General features: G+C 36.5%; 1 protein-coding gene across 1 annotated transcript in view; it reads right to left on the bottom strand.

The window, feature by feature from the left end:
- The window catches only part of STXBP4 (syntaxin binding protein 4), a 200,134-nt gene that overhangs the window by 139,573 nt on the left and 41,594 nt on the right, over window positions 1-18,967 (bottom strand). The window contains exons 7-8 of the mRNA XM_052658542.1: window positions 10,424-10,520; window positions 8,085-8,176 (exon numbers count right to left, since the gene is read on the bottom strand). Of these exons, the coding sequence (XP_052514502.1) occupies window positions 8,085-8,176; window positions 10,424-10,520 (189 nt within the window). The remainder of the gene's footprint in view (window positions 1-8,084; window positions 8,177-10,423; window positions 10,521-18,967) is intronic.

The raw sequence follows: 18,967 nt of genomic DNA, 5'->3' as shown, positions 1-18,967 counted from the left end.
CTATGCCCACGAGTCTGTTTCTACTTTGTAGATAGGTTCATTTGCGTCATATTTTAGATTCTATTAATACATAAAAGTGATCCCATATGGCATTTGCGTTTCTCTTTCTGAATTACTTCACTTGGTATGATAATCTCTAAGTGCATCCGTGTTGCTGCAAACAGCATTACTTGCATTTTTGATGGCTGAGTAGTATTCCACTGTATATATGTACTACATCTTCTTTATCCATCCATGTTGATGATCAATTATGTTGTTTCTGTGTCTTGGCCATCGTAAATAGTGCTGCTATGAAGGTACATATATTGTTTGGCTAATATGTCTAACAGCAGGATTGCTGGATCATATGGTAATTCTATTTTCAGTTTTCTGAGGAACTTCCATACTGTTTTCCATAGTGGTTACACCAACTTACATTCCCACCAAAGTGTAGGAGTTCCCTTTTCTCCACACCCTCTCTGCTACTGCTGCTAAGGCGCTTCAGTCGTGTCTGACTCTGTGCGACCCCATAGACGGCAGCCCACCAGGCTCCACTGTCCCTGGGATTCTCCAGGCAAGAACACTGGAATGGGTTGCCGTTTCCTTCTCCAATGCATGAAAGTGAAAAGTGAAAGGGGAGTCGCTCAGTCTTGTCCGACTCTCAGCGACCCCATGGACTGTAGTCCACCAGGCTCCTCCATCCATGGGACTTTCTAGGCAAGAGTACTGGAGTGGGTTGCCATTGCCTTATCCACCACACCCCCTCTAGCATTTGTTATTATAGACTTTTTAATGATGGCTGTTCTGACTGGTGTGAGGTGTAGTAGTTTGAGTTGTATTTCTCTAATAATTGATGATGTTGAACATCTTGTCGTGTGCCTATTGGCCAACTGTATGTCTTTGCAGAAATGTCTATTCGGGTCTTTTGTCCATTTTCAATTGGATTATCTGTTTGTTTTTGTTGAGTTGTATGAGCTATTTCTATGTTTTGGAAATTAAGCCCTTGTTGGTTGGAATGTTTGTAAATATTTTCCCCCATTTCATAGATTGTCTCTTTGTTTATGGGTTTACTTTGGTGTGCAAAAGCTTGTAAGCTTGATTAGGTCCTATTTCTTTATTTTTGTTTTTATTTCTACTGCCTTGGGAAGCTGACTTAAAAAAACACTGGTACAAATTACGTCAAAACATACTTTGCCAATGTTCTCTTCTAGGAGTTCCACGGTGTCTTGTCATATATTTAAGTCTTTTTTCCTATCATATTCTATCTTTCTTTGTCAAAGATTAATTGACCATAGTTATATGGGTTTATTTCTGGGCTCTCTATTCTGTTCCATTGATCTTTTATCTGTTTTTGTGCCAATATATGCTGTTTTGATTATTTTATCTATCTGGGAGGTTATGCCTCCTGTTTTGTTCTTTTTCCTCAGAATTGGTTGGCAATTCTGGGTTTCATGGCAATTCTATAGTTTCAGACATATTTTAGGATTTTTTTTTCCCAGTCCTGTGAAAAATGTCATGGGTAGTTTGATGGGGATCGGGTTAAATCTGTACATTGCTTTGAGCAGTATGACCATTTTAATAATATTAATTCTTCCAATCCAAGAGCATATAATATCTTTCCATTTTTTTGAATCCTCTTCAATTACCTTTAGTTATATAAGTTTTTTACCTCCTCATCCAGGTTCATTTCTAAGCATCATTTTTTTGGTGTGGTTTTTAAAAGTTATTGCTTTTTTACATTCCCTTTCTGATATTTCATTGTTAGTGTAAAGAAATACAACCTATTTCTAAATGCTAATCTTGCACCCTGTTGCCTTGCTGAATTCATTTATCAGATCTAGTAGTTTTTGTGGGGAGTCTTTAGGGTTTTCTATATATACTATCTTTTCATGGGCAAATAATGAGAACTTTATCTCTTTCCTTCCAATCTGGATATCTTTTATCTGATTGGTGTGCTAGGACTTCTAATACTATGTAGAAAAGAAGTGGTGAGAATTGCCATCCTTGTCCTAGGTTTTAGTGATAAGGCCTTCAGCTTTTTACCACTGAATATTCTATTGGCTGTGGGTTTGTTACAGCTTTTATTACATTGAGATATGTTTCTTCTACATCCAATTTGGTAAGGGTTTTTATCATGAATGCATTCTGAATTTTGTCAGATGCTTTGCTTGATCTGTTGAGATGATCATGTGGTTTTTTACTTCTTTTCTTGATGTGGTATATCACACTGATTGATTTGGCACATTGAACCATCCTTGGAATGAATTCCACTTGGTCATGGTATATGATCTTTTTTATGTACTGTTGGATTCAGCTTGGTATATTTTGCTGAGAGGTTATCCATCTACATTTATCAAAGATATTGGCCTATAATTTTCTTTTTGGTGGTAATTTTGTCTGGTTTTCATATCAGGGTAATGACTTCATAAAATGCCTTTGGGAGTGTTCCTTTGAAAGAGTTTCAGCAGGATTGATAAAAGTTCTTTGTATGTCTGGTAGAATTCACCTGTGAAGCCATCTGCTCCTGGACTTTTGTTTGCAGGGAGGCTTTTTTTTTTTTTTTTTTTAATTACCTATTCTATCTCCCTTCTAGTGATCAGTTCGTTCAAAGCAATCTTGAGAAAAATAATTACAAAGTTGGAGGTTTCACAGTCCAAAACATGAATTTACACTATAAAGCTACAGTAATCAAAATAGTTTGATACTGACACAAAAACAGATATATAGGTCAATGGAACAGAATCAAGAGCCCAGAAATAAACCCACACTTATAGAGTCAATTAATTTACAACATAAGAGGCAAGAATACACAGTGGAGAAGAGGGTCTTTTTAATATGTGGTGCTGGTAAATTGGACAGCTACATGCAAAAGAATGAACTGGACTATTTTCTTACACCATATACAAAAAGAAACACAGAGTGACTTTAAGACTTAAAAACTGTAAGACCTGAAACTATAAATCTCCTAGAAGGAAACATAGACAGTATACTCTTTGACATCAGCCTTACCTTTTTTTTTTTTTTTTTGGTATCTCTCTTCAAGCAAGGGCAACGAAAGCAAAAATAAACAAATGGGAATACATCAAACTAAAAAGCTTTTGTACAGCAAATGAAAACACCAATGAAATGAAAATGCAACCTACTGAATGAGAGATGTTATTTGCAAATGATATATACAATAAGAGGGTTGATATTAAAAATACAAAAAGAACTCATACAATACATTATCAAAGAACAAAAATCTCAATTAAAAATGGGCAGGGGATGTGAACAGACATTTTCCAAAGAAGATATATTGACAGCTATCAGGAACTTGAAAAGGTGCTAAACACTACTAATCATCAAGGAAATGTAAATTAAAACCACACTGAGATACCGCCTCACACATATCATATGCTTATTTTCAAAAAGACAATAAACAACAAGTGTTGGTAAGGATGTAAAGTAAAGGAAAACTCTCACACTGTCAGTGGGATTGTAAATTGTTGCAACCACTTTGGAAATCAGTATGGAGCTTCCTCAAAAAACTGAAACGAGGACTTCCCTAGTGGTCCAATGGTTGGGAGTCTGCCTGCCAATTCAGGGGACACGGGTTCAATCCCCATTACAGGAAGATTCTTTATGCCACAGGGCAACTAAGCCCATGCACTGTAACTACTGAGCCTGAAATCTAGAGCGCAAAGCTTGCATGCTCTGGAGCCTGGGAGCCACAACTACTGAACTGCATGCACTGCGACTACAGAAGCCTGGGTGTTCCAGCACTGGGATCTGCAACAGGAGAAGCCACCACATTGAGAAGCTTGGTACTGCAACCAGAGTAGGCCCTGCTCACCACAATTACAGAAAGCCTGCACACAGCAACAAACAGCCAGCACAGCCAAAATAAATAAATAATTTTTAAACACTGAAAAGAGAACTACCATACAACCCAGTAATTCTGCTTCTGGGTATGTATCTGAAGAAAAATTAAACACTACTTGAAAAAGATATATGTACCCCTATTATGTTGCAGTACTATTTTAAAAAGCCAAGATATGGAAACAATGTAAGTGTTCTGTCAATGGATGAACAAATAAAGATGTGGTACATATATATAAACATATATATAAACACACACACATGCATATAATGTTTTATATATATATTGTTACTCAGCCATGAAAAGAAGAAATTTTGCTATTTATGGCAACATGGATGAACATGAAGGGTATTACGCTAAGTGAAATAACTCAGAAAAAACCAAATACCATATGACCTCATTTACATGTTGAACCTAAAAAAGAAACAAACAAAAGGAACAAAATAAAACAGAAACTGACTATACATGCAGAAAGCAAACAGGTGGCTGCCAGAGGGGAGACAGGTGGGGATGGATGTGAAATAGGTGAAGGGGATTAAGACATACAAAGTTCCAAATATATTAAATAAATAAGTCACAGGGATGTAATGTATACATAGAGAATACAGTCAATAACATTGTAACAACATTTACTGTGATGGGTAGTAAGTGGTTTTATTGTTGCTATCATTTCATAATGTATAAAACTGATTCTCTATATTATACACCTGAAACTAATATAATAATATAGTTTAATTATAACTTTAAAAAATTATGTTTATAATAATTGAAAACCAAACCAACCAACCAACTACTACACAATTAGACTAAGGTAGCTTTAAAGCAAGAAACATTCTAAAGATGAAGAGATTCAACAACCTGTCAGAATATGACAATTCTAAAATAAAAATAATAATAAAGATTCATGATACACAAAGCAAAAATTAGAGCCAAATGGAGGAAATTTTAAAACACCTCTCTCTCAGTAACAGACAATACAATAAAAGGCAACAACAAAAACAACAATAAGTAATGAAAGAGAAAATTGTAAAAGAAAATAGAAAATTGAACCACATGATATGAACTTTGACCTGACACATAGAAAGCACTGCACCCGACAACTGTAAAACATACGTGCTTTTTACACAATAGAAAACATTCCATAAAACTGACTATATACTGGGTATATGGTCAAAGGATTAATACCACACAGAATATGTCTAAATTAAATATGTCTATGAATACGTCTCTGAATATGGCCCTCTAAATCAAACTAGAAAGCAGTAACCAAAAGGGAACTATAGTATATCACTAGAAAATGTTTAAAGCAGTTTGAAATAAGAGTCAGACACATCCACAACAGAAAAATTATACACTGTTGAGTGATTATTAAAATATTACCCATAAAAACTTATGGGTATGGGATTTTCCTATTGGTCCAGTGGTTAAAAATCTGTCTGCCAATGCAGGGGACAGGGGTTCAAGCCCTGGTCTCAGAAGATCCCACATGCCATGGGGCAAATAAGCCCGTGTGCACAACTACTGAGCCCTTATGCTGCAGCTCCTGAAGCCAATACACCTAGGGGCGGCACTCTGTAATGAGAAGCCCACGCACCCCAACAAAGAGTAGCCCTGCTCACTGCAGCTAGGGAAAGCCCATGCTCAGCAACAAAGGCCCACCACAGTCAAACATTTAAAGATTAAAACAAACAAACAAACAAACAAACTTGTGGGTGTGAGTACTATGTAAAAATTGTGTTGGGAGTTCCCTGGTGGTCTAATGGTTAGGATTCATTGCTTTCATTGCAGAGGCCTAGGTTTGATTCTTAATTTGGGAACTGAGATCCCATAAGCTGTGTGACGGAACCAAAAAAAAAAATTGTGCAGTACACCTATAAAATAAAAAGCAGTATCATCACAAATAAGGATTAAAAATCTGAAAAAATCTATGTTAATGTTTTATAAATTTTAATATCTTGATGAACGGAAATTTTTTCTAGGAAAATGTGCATCAATAACATTACCCAAGAAAGGAACAAACATTTGAATAAAGCCACCTTAGAAGACATTCTATAGGAAACATCCCCTCTCCTGAAAGATCTAGGCCCCAATCACTCGGCATATGAAACATTTTCAAGCCTTTAAGGAACAGGTAAAGTTTCTATTATTTAAATTTCTTCAGAGGAACTGGAATGACCCATGAACAATGTGAGGGGTTAGGGACAATGATCCTTCACATAGTGGAAAATCTGAGTATGACTTTACAGTAGGCCCTCCACATTTGTGGTTTTGCACCCAACGACTTAACCAACCTTGGATTATGTAGTACTATAGTATATAATACTGAAAAAAACCCTGTGATTCACTGGACCTGTACAGTACAAACCTATGTAGTTCAATGGCCAACTGTAAAACTTGCTCATTAAGTAAGATAACGCTAGCTTCTTTTCAAAAATTAAAAATGTTAAATGGCTCAAATACCATGGAAATTAGGTTCTTGCTCAGTTTTGTAGCTCTTATTCAACAGTATTCAGAAAAAGTAAAAAACTGTGAAAGAGACAAAAGTAATTAACTTCAAATGTCTACCTAGAAAGCTCAAGATAAATCACTGAAAAATAACTGGAATGAGGGAGTTCAATAAAGTGGCATCACACAAAATAGCCATTCAAAAATCAATTTTTATTAATCAATTAGAAAATAGAATGGTAAAAAAAGTCCCAGTTTCAATAGCATCAAAATCTATAGTGTACCTATTCGACTTAACTTAAATATTCACGACCACTATGAAGCAAGTTATAATTTCCTCTTTCCAAAACATCAAGAAAGATCTAAATGAATGGAGAAATAAACCATTTCACTTCTCTCAAACCATCCTCTAGATTCAATAAAATCCTAATTAAAAACAGAAAGTCCCTACTGAATTTTCATTACCATAGCACAATGATTCTAAAGATCATGTAGTCAGATAAAAATCAAGAAGCTAGCAAAAGAAGGAAAGACTTGACCTAACAGATAACAATCAACCTAGATCTATTAAGCTAGAGGAATTAAGATAATACTGTACTGGCAGAAAGAAGTAGATCAATGGAACAGAGTGATTTGTCTAGAAATATCTGGGTATTCATGTGAAATTTAGGACATATTAAAATTTATATTTTAAATTAGTTGCAAAAGTGGAAAAGGATAGTTATTGAATAAATGATAATGGAATAAGGGCAAGTGGTTATTCATTTGAGGTCCAACCTCATGCATAAGCAAAAATTATTTATAAAGAGTATGCTACATATATACATATATATATACTATAAAATGAAAAGATCTTCCTTAATAATGTACCAAAATAAAATATCCATAAAGGAAAGGACTGAAAGATTTGACAATATTAATATCAAAGTTTTATAGAACAAATGACTTATGAAGTTAACAGACTTTACAACTTCTTTTTAGATAAAGCACAAAAATAGCAAAACAGATCTATGTTGTTAGAGGACCAAAGAGTAGCTTGCTATCTTGACTTGGGGTGGGGAGGTTAGCACTAGAAAACTAGAAAGGAACACAAGGGTAGAGATGTCAGGGTCCCAATAGTTTCTTTAATCCTGGGTGTCTTGATGTGGCTGCTCATTACACAAGGATGGTTCAGACTGTAATATTTTAGAGTTAACACTTAAGATATAAGTACTTTTCTGTAGTAAACTTAAAGATGGGAGTATCATAATGGAATAGTGAGAGAGGAGGATAAAGGAGATCAAGACAAAATTTCACTTTTGATTTTAAATTATCTGTATTTCATATATTTACCCAGGAAGCATGTTTAATCCCTATAACTTATTTTCTAAAAAACAAGGAAGCATATGTATATGACACATAACACTTAAGACATGCTGTGCTGTGCTCAGTTATTCAGTCATGTCCGACTCTTTGTGCCGCCATGGACTGTAGCCCATCAGGCTCCTCTGTCCATGGGGATTCTCCAGGCCAGAATACTGGAGTGAATTGCCATGCCCTTCTCCAGGGAATCTTCTCAATCTAGGGATCAAACCCAGGTCTCCTGCACTGCAGGAGGATTCTTCACTGTCTGAGTCACCAGGGAAGCCCAAGAATACTAGAGTGGGTAGCCTATCCCTTCTCAAGGGGATGTTCCCAACCTAGGAATCGAACTTGGGTCTCCTGCATTACAAGCGGATTCTTTACCAGCTGAGCTAACAAGGAAGCCCATTTAAGACATGACTTAAGTGCAATTAAGACACCTCTATAGGGCATACTCTACCTGTGAATTTAATATGCTGGAAATTTCATGTGCACCAACATTGGCTTCATCCAATTGCAAGCAAAACAAGTTTCTGGCAATGTGGACAAAATCTAAAACAGAACACATTTCAGTAAGAATACAGTACTTAACCTTATCTAACTCAACTTTACCTTTCTCTACATGAAGTTAAAGCTATGTGTTATAATAACAGTTAAAATTTAACTTACTTAAATAGGCTTAATAATAATAACAATAGTAGTAGAAGTAATAATAATAATAGCAGTGAATGTTTCCATAACTGCCTCAAATGCTAGGAATGGCACTTTGTAATTTCATCTCCAGAATTTTCTGAGATAGGCCCTCTAATCCTCTCCACTTTACAATTTGGGGCTAAGGTAAGTTAACTTGGCAAATAAGTAGCAAAGCAAGATTCCATTTAAGGTCTGACTGAAAGTCATATGCTCTTGATTGTTATATAACACTGCCTATTGCCCACCTAGCAAACTATCTATAAGTTTCCTGAGACATGGAATGTGACATGTTCATCTATCTTCGATTTTTTTTTTAAAATTTGGCTATTATATATTTAGTTTCCAATGATCTTTTTAACTGTTCCTATTTTACAATATCCTTCTCTTATTTCATGGACAGCTTAGTTTTTTTTTTTTATCGTTTCTAATATATGGTTTACCTGAAGTTCTCTTTGCTCTTGCAATATTCCTTTTTTTCTGAGTTCCTCTTTTTCTATTTATCTGACACTCTGGGGCTTTACATTTATGTTGAAGGATTTCTCCAAATGTCTGATAACTCCTGGTTTTAAGTTCACATTCAAGCAAAATTAGGCACTAAATCATTGATTGGAAATTTTGTGTGCCTAACTCTCTTTGTCAACTAGTGGGTTTCATTACAGAGCAATCAGGTAGCCAACTATTTTGAGGTCTTGTTCAGTTTCTTTGGAGAAACTCCTACAACTGCTTACCCATAAAGTATAAATATGATTGCAAATATCACTGAGCAATCTGAGTGTGTGTTGTGAGTGATAATTCACCATACATACCCCTAAATTCCCTAGCTGCTGGCAACTGTAGGTCTGGAATCTATCTGGTGTAATTTCTCAAGAGGATAGACTTATTTTCCTCTGCAAGGATAAGGGAGTGGTAGTTGCTGGATTGCTTGGGAGAGGGCAGGGAAAAGCATACCTAATTGCTCCTTACACAGATTCCTAACAACTCTGTTCTAAATGCCCTGCCTACACCCAGCCTTAAGTACCTGATGCCCTCAATTTCTAAACCTTTCCAGGAATTGGCTTGCTCTCTGCTGTGATTCTCCTATCTTTTCAAACTCTTGGGCTTTATATGCCTCTGCTCACTAATTCATTTACTGTTCTCATTTACTTTCTGTCCTTATTCACTGTGGTCATACATGTATTTCTATTTCTTGTTCTCATTATTTTGTGATGATTTTCAAAAGGAGAGGGGATCAAATGTATCTTTTTTATCACTTCAAAACCCCAAATTTCTTTCTTTAGCAATACTGAGGCTTTTAGAATGATACAATGTTGCATCTACTCTATAAAAAAATAATCAAATTCTTAATGTTATCAAGGATACAAAAAACAGTTACATTCAAACATTACTAGTAGCAGAACAAATATGTGTGTAAAATGTCTCTGAAAAACAATTCATTAATACATTTGAAAAGTCTAAGCCACTTGTGGGAATTTATCCTAAGAGAAAGAAGAAAAAAGCTATATTAAACATAGAATTATTTATATTATCAGTTAATGAAAAAACATCAAAATTTCCAATAGTGCAAAGTCTAAGATATTAATTATTATATCATATTGGTTGAAAACATTTATGCAACAAATTAAAAACAGAACATAACATGATAGAATAAAACTTTAAAGCTGAAGGATTCTAAGAAAGTTCTCCTTTCTGCTGACTCAGTTAGGCCAATAATTCTGAGTTTTTAGAATACTGTTTAAGGCGTTATGTACATGTTCAGTCACTTCAGTTGTGTCTGACTCTTTGCGACCCCATGGACTGTATATAGCTCTCCAGGCTTCTCTGTCTATGAGATTCTCTAGGCAAGAATACTGGAGTGGGTTGCCAGGCCCTCCTCCAGGGGATCTTCATGACCCAAAGATCAAACCCACGTCTCCTGCTTTGCAGGTGGATTATTTACCGCTGAGCCACCAACAAAGTCCCACCATTTAAGGAACTTACATATTAATAGACGTGGCTTTTGTTTTTCTTTCTTTCCTTCTAAAGAAGAGGCACTCTTAATAAATGTGGGCCACAACAACTCTTTGACCAAGTTTCTGTGATGATGCAACGTGATGAACCTAACGTTACCTCCAAAAGACACCATCCCCTTTGGGTCTACTTGCATTTGCTGTCTCAGGGCTTGGTGTTGTTCTTTTGTGGGCTGAATTCCAAGATAATTTAGAGCCTGGAATGGAAATAATGTATGTGAAGCAATTTTTCTAATCTCCAAAGAATAAAAGTTCATTACACATTATTTTACAACCCAGTGAAAAGAATCAATATCAGGAACAGTGACCATGATCAAAAAAAGTCTAATAACTATTTATGGATTAATTTTCCATAAAAAACTAGCTTCTTGATCTTTCACCACCTCATTTTTTCCCCCAAGGAAAGTTATCACTCTAGTGAGTGTCAAATTTATAAGCATATCCCTAGAACCAAATTCAAACTATTTCTTAGTTTTTAAAAATCTGTGACGAGGAAGAAGAAAAATGCAAGGAAATCCTAATAAATCTGACAGTGTCGACTTTTGTTTGATATCTTGTACTTGAGACCAAAACTAAGGTTGCCAAGAACTGGGTTGAATACAAAATATTCTAATTTTTGGTTTGTTTATGGGCAAGCTTACACAGATAATAAACTAAAAAGCATTCTCTGGAACCCACTTCTCTCTACTGGTCTGTTTTTAGTACCCATCAGTTCAGTTCAGTTCAGTTCAGTTGCTCAGTTGTGTCCAACTCTTTGCGACCCCATGAATTGCAGCACGCCAGGCCTCCCTGTCCATCACCATCTCCCGGAGTTCACTCAGACTCAGGTCCATCGAGTCCGTGATGCCATCCAGCCATCTCATCCTCTGTCATCCTCTTCTTCTCCTGCCCCCAATCCCTCCCAGCATCAGAATCTTTCCCAAGGAGTCAACTCTTTGCATGAGGTGGCCAAAGGATTGGAGTTTCAGCTTTAGCATCATTCCTTCCAAAGAAATCCCAGGGATGATCTCCTTCAGAATGGACTGGTTGGATCTCCTTGCAGTCCAAGGGACTCTCAAGAGTCTTCTCCAACACCACAGTTCAAAAGCATCAATTCTTCAGCGCTCAGCCTTCTTCACAGTCCAACTCTCACATCCATACATGACCACTGGTAGTACCCATAGCTGGTTAAAATGTCAGAGACTGAAAATTGTATTACTATTTCAATGTTCAGTGTCTCCTTGTTCTTTAGTAACAGAACAACAATTTCTAGCTAAAAACATCATCATTTAGCTAAAAGATATTTCCCAGCCTCCTTTTCAGCTTGATGAGGCCATACGACCATGTACTAGTTAAGGAGATGGAAGGCAAACTTGCAGGGAACTTCCAGCAAGTCTTTCAAAAGTAGGGGTAGGTGCTTCTTATCCCTTTTCCTTCTCTCTTTTGTCTTAATTAAAAGAAAGAAGGAAAAAAAAGAATGAAGGAAGGAAAAGAAAGGGGGTAAGAAAGAAAAGATTGCTAGAATTAAAGTAGTTATCTTGGTTCATGAGCTACCTCAATAAAGATGGTAGAGCAGAAAGATACTTAGAGCATGAGGCGCCTCAATGGCAGCCCTGGATTACCTTCTTTCAGGTTTTTTTTTTGGTTTAAAATAAACAAAACTCTAATGGAAATCACTCTTGGTTTATATTCAAAGGTTATATATAGCAAAACATAACTGTAAACTAATGCATAAAACCTAACAAGATGACCTATTATTAGATTCTGGCAAGAACATCAAAACTAAAATGTAGGTAAAAGTTAATACTAGTGATTGCTCTTTATATATTGCCTCCTCCTTTTAAATCTGCTTAGTCACCCATCACTCCATTTACCAAGCATTTATTTAGTGCTTACTATTTGTTATGCACTAAACTAGGCAAAGGGACATACAAACAAGATATAGCCACTACCTACCATCATCTCTATGGTGAAAATAACATATAAATAAATGTAATCAGTGGGTACAGGGTATGTGTGCTTATTTGCTCAGTCACGTCTGACTCTTTGCGAACCCATGGACTGCAGCCCGCCAGACTCCCACAGCAAATAAACTGGTCAACGTATAGATGGCTAGGCATAGCAAGAAAAGGACACAAGAGGCAGGGAAAACATCAGGAGATTTCTTCCAAAGTGATTCTAGATCTTAAGTCAGCATCATCTGCCTGCCCTGTCTACACAGTCATAGCCTTGCATACAGGATAATGATTCTTAACTTTTGATAGTCTTTCCCTTTAATCATAAAAAATATTCTAAAGACAGCAAAAAGGTGGGGGGGGGGGGGAAGGAAAGGCAATGATACAAAGAACACCTATTTACCTGCTGTCAAATAGACACTCATTGATATCTGCCGATTTAAGAAAGAAACATCATATGCTTGGCTGAAAGCTCTCTCCATTGTTTCTCAGCAGGAACCAGTACCCTAAAGCTAAGGTATCCTTCCTGTCCAGGATTTGAGGCCACTACATTTATTCCCTAATAACACGCACTCTGGTATATTTATGATTTCACACAGTATAAGACAAAGGATAGCCTTACAAATTATTTTTATCTTTTACCTCAGTGTTATAGTTTAATATTGAACATGCTGACAAAAATTAAAGTGTGATAACAGCAAATGTTACTAGAACATAGAAGAATAAAAGTGCTTATATACTAGTATTGTGCATCAACTGGTACAACCAGTTTGGAGAACAATTTTACAGTATCTAAGAAAGTTAACAGTATATATATCCTATGATGAGGAGACATGTAAAATGTCATTATAAAAAACAGACTGGAGTAATTCTAAAAAGTCCATCAATCAGACAATGGATAATAATAATACATTAATCCAGTTGGACACCATTTAAATTTTTAAAAAGTGAACTATTTGTTGTTATCACACTTTAATTTTTGTCAGTATGTTGATTATGGAATAGTATGTTGTTTGTTCATTTGTATTCTCCTAACTATTGATACAAGTAAGATTCCTTTATATATTTAATAGCAATGTTTTTGACATAACTTATTTAGAAGTACATTTTAAATTTTCATATATAACAATTTAGGAAGTATTTTCTTTCTTTTTTTTTTAGTGAGTCCTAATTTGGTTGCATTCTCCGAACTGTAAAAACCCAAAATGTCCTGAGACATTGCCAAATGTCCCCTGAGGCAAAACACCTGCATCCCTGACCTTAAGAACCATTGCTCCAGAGACAAACACTATTTGTCAACTGGTGTATCAGTTTTCCTGACTTCTCCTATGAATATAGAATCTATATATTTAGAAAAATAAATAATGTATCTTTTTGCCAAAATTAAACTACATACAGTGCTTTCTATTCTATGTCATCGTGTCCAACTCTTTGCAACCCCATGGACGATAGCACGCCAGGCCTCCCAGACCTCACCATCTCCTGAACTTTACCCAAGTTCACGTCCATTGCATCAGTGATGCCATCCAGCCATCTCATCCTCTGATGCCCTCTTCTCCTTCTGCCCTCAGTTTTTTCCAGCATCAGGGACTTTTCAATGTGCCGGTTGTTCGCATTAGATGACCAAAATACTGGAGTTTTAGCCTCAGCATTAGTCCCTCCAACAAGTATTCAGGGTTTACTTCCCTTAAAATTTCCCCCAAAATTGACTGGTTTGATCTCCAATGGACTTTCAGGAGTCCTCTCCAGCACCACAGTTAAAAGGCATCAATTCTTTGGTGTTCTGCCTTCTTTATGGTCCAGCTCTCACAACCGTACATGACCACTGGGAAGACCAATGCCTTGATGATATGGACCTACGTCAGATGAGTAATGTCTTACTTTTCAACATCCTGTCTAGGTTTGTCATAGTTTTCCTGCTAAGAAGCAACATCTTCTGATTTCATGGCTACAGTCACCATCTGCAGTGATTTTACAACCCAGGATCTGTCACTACTTCCACATTTTCCCCTTCTATTTGCCATGAATTAATGGGGCTGGATGCCATGATCAGTCTTTTTTTTCTTTTTTTAATATTTAGTCTTAAGCTGGTTCTTTCACTCTCTTCCTTCACCCTCATCAAGAGGTTCCTTAGCTCCTCTTTGCTTTCTGCCATTAGAGAGGTATCGTCTGCATATCTGAGGTTTATGTTTCTCCCACCTATCTTGATTTCAGCTTGTAACTCATGCAGCCTGGCATTTCTCATGATGTACTCAGGTATAGGTTAAATAAATAGGGTGACAGTAGACAACACTGTTGTACTCCTTTCTCAATCTTGAACCAATAAGTCTGGTATTCCCATCTATTTAAAAGCTTTCCACAGTTTGTTATGATCCACACAGTCAAGGGCTTTAGCATAGTCAATGAAACAGAGGTAAGATGTTTTTCTGGAATTCCCTTGCTTTCTCTATGATCCAGTGAATGTTGGCAATCTGATTTCTGGTTCCTCTGCCTTTTTTAAACCCAGCTTGGACACCTGGAAGTTCTTGGCTCACAAAACGCTGAAGCCTATCACACAAGATTTTAAGCATGACCTTACTAGCATGGAAGATGAATGCATCTGTCTAATGGTTAGCACATTCTTTAGTACTACCCTTCTTGGGAATTGGGATAAGGATTGACCTTTTCCAGTCCTGTGGCCACTGCTGGGTCTTCCAGATTTGCTGACATATTGAGTGTAACACCTTGATGACATCATACTTTAGGGTTCTGAATTGTTCTACTGGAATTCCATCACATCCACTAGCTTTATTAACAGCAATGATTCCAAAGGCCCACTTGACTTCACTCTCCATAATGTCTGGCTCTGGGTAACTGACCACACGATTGAAGCAATCTGGTTCATTAAGCTCTTTTTTATATAGTTCTTCCACGTATTCTTACCATCTCTTCTTGATCTCTTCAGTGTCTACTAGGTCTCTACCATTTCTGTCCTTTATTGTGCCCATCTTTGGGCAAAATGTTGTCTTGATATTTCTAATTTTCCTGAAGAGATCTCCAGTCTTTCCCCTTATTTATTTATTTTTTCTAGTTTTATGTACTGTTCATTTAATAAGGCCTTCTTGTCTCTCCATGCTATTCTTTGGAACTCTTTGTTTATTGGATATACTTTTCCCTTTTCCCTTTTTGTCTTTCTTCAGCTATTTGTAAAGCCTTCTCAGATAACTGCTTTGACTTCTTGCTTTTCTTTACCTTTGAGATGGTTTGCTGCCTCCTGTACAATATTACATACCTCTGTCCATAGTTCAAAATTATTAAAATACTAGATAGAAAATAACAAATCATGTTGTTTTCACACCTTATTTAAGATTCCACATTGAATCCAGTCACTGAGCAGCTCTAGCTGCATGCAACAAATTCTGACAAATTCTCTTCTCATTTTTATTCTGTTACAAACATTTTCTAATTTTCCTTGTTATGGCTTCTTAGATACACTCATCATTTAAAAGTGGATATTTAATTTCCAAATACATGAGATTTTTAAAGTACCTTTGATATTAATTTCTCATTACATGCTTTCTTCTCTGCAATCACCCTCTGTGTTTCTTCAGTTTTTCAACTTTATTGAGACTTTCAATGGCTAAGTCAAAGATCTCTCTTGGTAAATGTCATATTGCACTTAAAAATACGTGGGTTATTTTCAAATACCTTTTGATGTTGATTTCTAATATAATTCAGACTCTGTATGATATCAATACATTTAGACCATGACATTTTTGCACCTTGTTTTATATCCCTGGGTATGTTAAAGTGTCTCATCTCTATAAGAATTTGAATAGAATTCATATCCTGCCATTGTGTGAAAATATAATAAATCTTAATTATGCTGAATTGGTTCATAGTGCTTTTCAGGTCTACTGTATCATCTACTTTTCTGTCTATTCATTCTATTAATTTTTGAGAGTTTGACATTGAAACTCCAACTATTAATAAAAGTTCTAGTTTATCTACTTAAAAGTAATTGTAGTATATATTGGAATGATACATAACTTTCTTCTGCATTTTCCAATTCTCCTGTAAATGTGTTATCATACTTTTACTATTTAAATAACAAAAAAGAAAGAAAAAGAAAAAATAAATTAGAAACTCAATGGTTACGTGAGGTTAGGAGGTGACTGAAAAGAAAGTGAATTAAAGAAACAATGCCTCACTAAAGTCAAATAGTGGGTAATTATGAGCATGTAAGCTGGGAAGAGGCTAATCAGATTTAAAGTGTTATAAGTATATAACTACCTTGTATTTCTGAAAGAAAGGTAAAGATTCTGATTAACTTAAGACTAAGTGCAAGATGAATGTTAAAATTTTAAGGTAACCAATAAGATTACCAAGAAAAGACTTAATTTCTAAACATGATGCAGAAGAATAAAAATAAAACACAAAAATCACTGACCAAAAAATCAAATATAATCAAACCAAAAAAATACAGTGAAGATGGGGGGGAAAAGAAGGGATTAAAAAAAGAACAAAGAAAAATTTAAAATTAAGACAGGATAAAGAAGTAAAAATGCATTATAATAAGACTAAGTATAAAGTATATGGAACAATGGGAACGCTTCCATAAGACTGGTAGGAATGAAAATCTGTACAATTACTTTAGGAAAAAAATACACCAATCGAACAATTAGTTTCTGAGTATATACTATGAGCCAAATGCTTTTCTAGGAGATGAGGAAACAGAAGGAAAATTTTAACAGTATCTTAAGCAAAGCTGAAAATAAACACTTTGATCTTGTTAATATTTTAGCAATCAACTTGTGAAAAAGCATATAAGTGATACTCAACATTTGGAATAGCATTACCTTTTGAGGAAAGAGGTATATATGATCAAGAAGAAAGGCACAGGCAATGTCAAAGATTCTCATTCTTACCTGGGTGGTGGGTACATGTGTATTTGTTTTATTATTCTTTAAACTTTAGACATAAAATTCAATCATTCTTGCATATAGTTAATATTTTCATATAAAGAAATAAAAATAATTTCATAAAAATAATGCAAATAAAATATCCATCACAGAAGGTACTCAATATACAGTGGTTCTTATTATATTAAGCAATAATAATACTGAAAAATGCAATTAACTACAGTGTAAATTGTTCCTAAGCTAAACAGTTACAGATGAAAGTTTTGTTGAAAGTAAAATTTACTCTGGAAGAACACAGCATGTTGGTGAGGGAGGTAAGCTCATAAATTTACACCGGAAGTAATCTGATGGGAGATGAAGATGGCAGAGTAGGAGGATATGGAGCTCACCTCTTTCCACAAGCACATAAAAAATACATTGACATATGGAACAATTCTCAAGGAAAAATAACTGGAAACTGGTATAAGGACCTTCATACAACTGATACTGAAAGAAAGATATGGCTAACTGTGCAGGATAGGAAGAGAAGTGATAGGGTTGGGACCTATGCCTGTGGTTGGGAACTTAGAGGAAAAGAGAGATCACATGGACGGACATTCATCCTGGGAGTCAGTGGGCTGAACCACAGACTGGGTGTCCCAGTCCCAGTCTGGGGAGACACAAGCCCCCATGGGTACTGGGAGAACGGCGAGAATAGAGAGAAAGGCTGGGGAAGCCTAGAGTTCAAGAGGAGTGGGCAGGCACTAGCGCAGGGTGGAGAGAGGCCTGCCCTAGCAGCTGCTGCCTTGCTGTGCTCCTCAGTCCAAGCAGAGAGAACACCCAGTCCCACTCACTCTACGTCACAGCATGTACTGGACCTAGGGCGCCCAGGACTTGGGAAAAGACTTGGCTTAGGTATGCAGAGGTGACCTGGGGGTGCAGGCTGTAGCCCAGGTAGGCAGTGGCAGTTTGCTCAGGAAGCACCCCAGAAACAGCCCACATTTAGCATGGGGGCAGACTTCCTGCACCTGCCTCACTAAGTATACCGGCTTGAGCAGAGCAAACACCCCAGCTAGGCTCACTCTAAGCCACAGGACAGCACTAGATCTGTGGGGACCACAACCAGGGAAAGGGGTGAACATGGGTTGCATCTGAGCAGAGGTGCTGTTATCTGCAGAGGCAGACTTAGACCTCCTTTAATATACAGCCCCACTTGCTGCAGGACTTCCCCCGTTTGGGGCAAAGGCCCCAGTGCAAGGAGAAGTAAAAATACATACTAAGGGAAACAGAGCCAGTTCTAGCCTGACCTTCAGGGATTCTGCTTTGAAACTTGGGAGCAAATCCTGCCCCTGACAGGGTGGTGACATTCAGTGAGCAGAGAAGTCCCATCTCATACCCTGTGCAGGCTCTAGCTTCTCCATCACCAGCCACACCCTCTACCAGAGGGACAGGTGTCAGCACACCCTGAGGAAACATGTGATAAGCACCCGTATCAAATCCAGCCCTCCCACAAAAGACACTGGGCACATGCAGTCTGCATAGGGATGCTCTCACATCCCTCAAGACCACAACAGGTACATCTTTCATCTAAATTCACAAAGACAGAGAAAATTAAAATGAAAGACAGAGGAACTACTCTCAAATGAAAGAGTAAGAGAAAAATCCCTGAAGAAAGTAAATAATGAAACAGAAATAATTTTCCAGATAAAGACTTTAAAACATTGCTAACTGAATTAGGGAAAATAATTTATCTAAACACAGATCATTTGAACAAGGAACTAGAAAATATAAAAAACATATAGTTGAAAACATAATTAATTAAATATCTGA

The sequence above is a fragment of the Budorcas taxicolor genome, chromosome 19, assembly GCF_023091745.1.
Source record: "Budorcas taxicolor isolate Tak-1 chromosome 19, Takin1.1, whole genome shotgun sequence".
NCBI classification, from domain to species: Eukaryota; Metazoa; Chordata; class Mammalia; order Artiodactyla; family Bovidae; genus Budorcas; species Budorcas taxicolor.
This window is presented reverse-complemented; position numbering and strand designations above follow the sequence as displayed.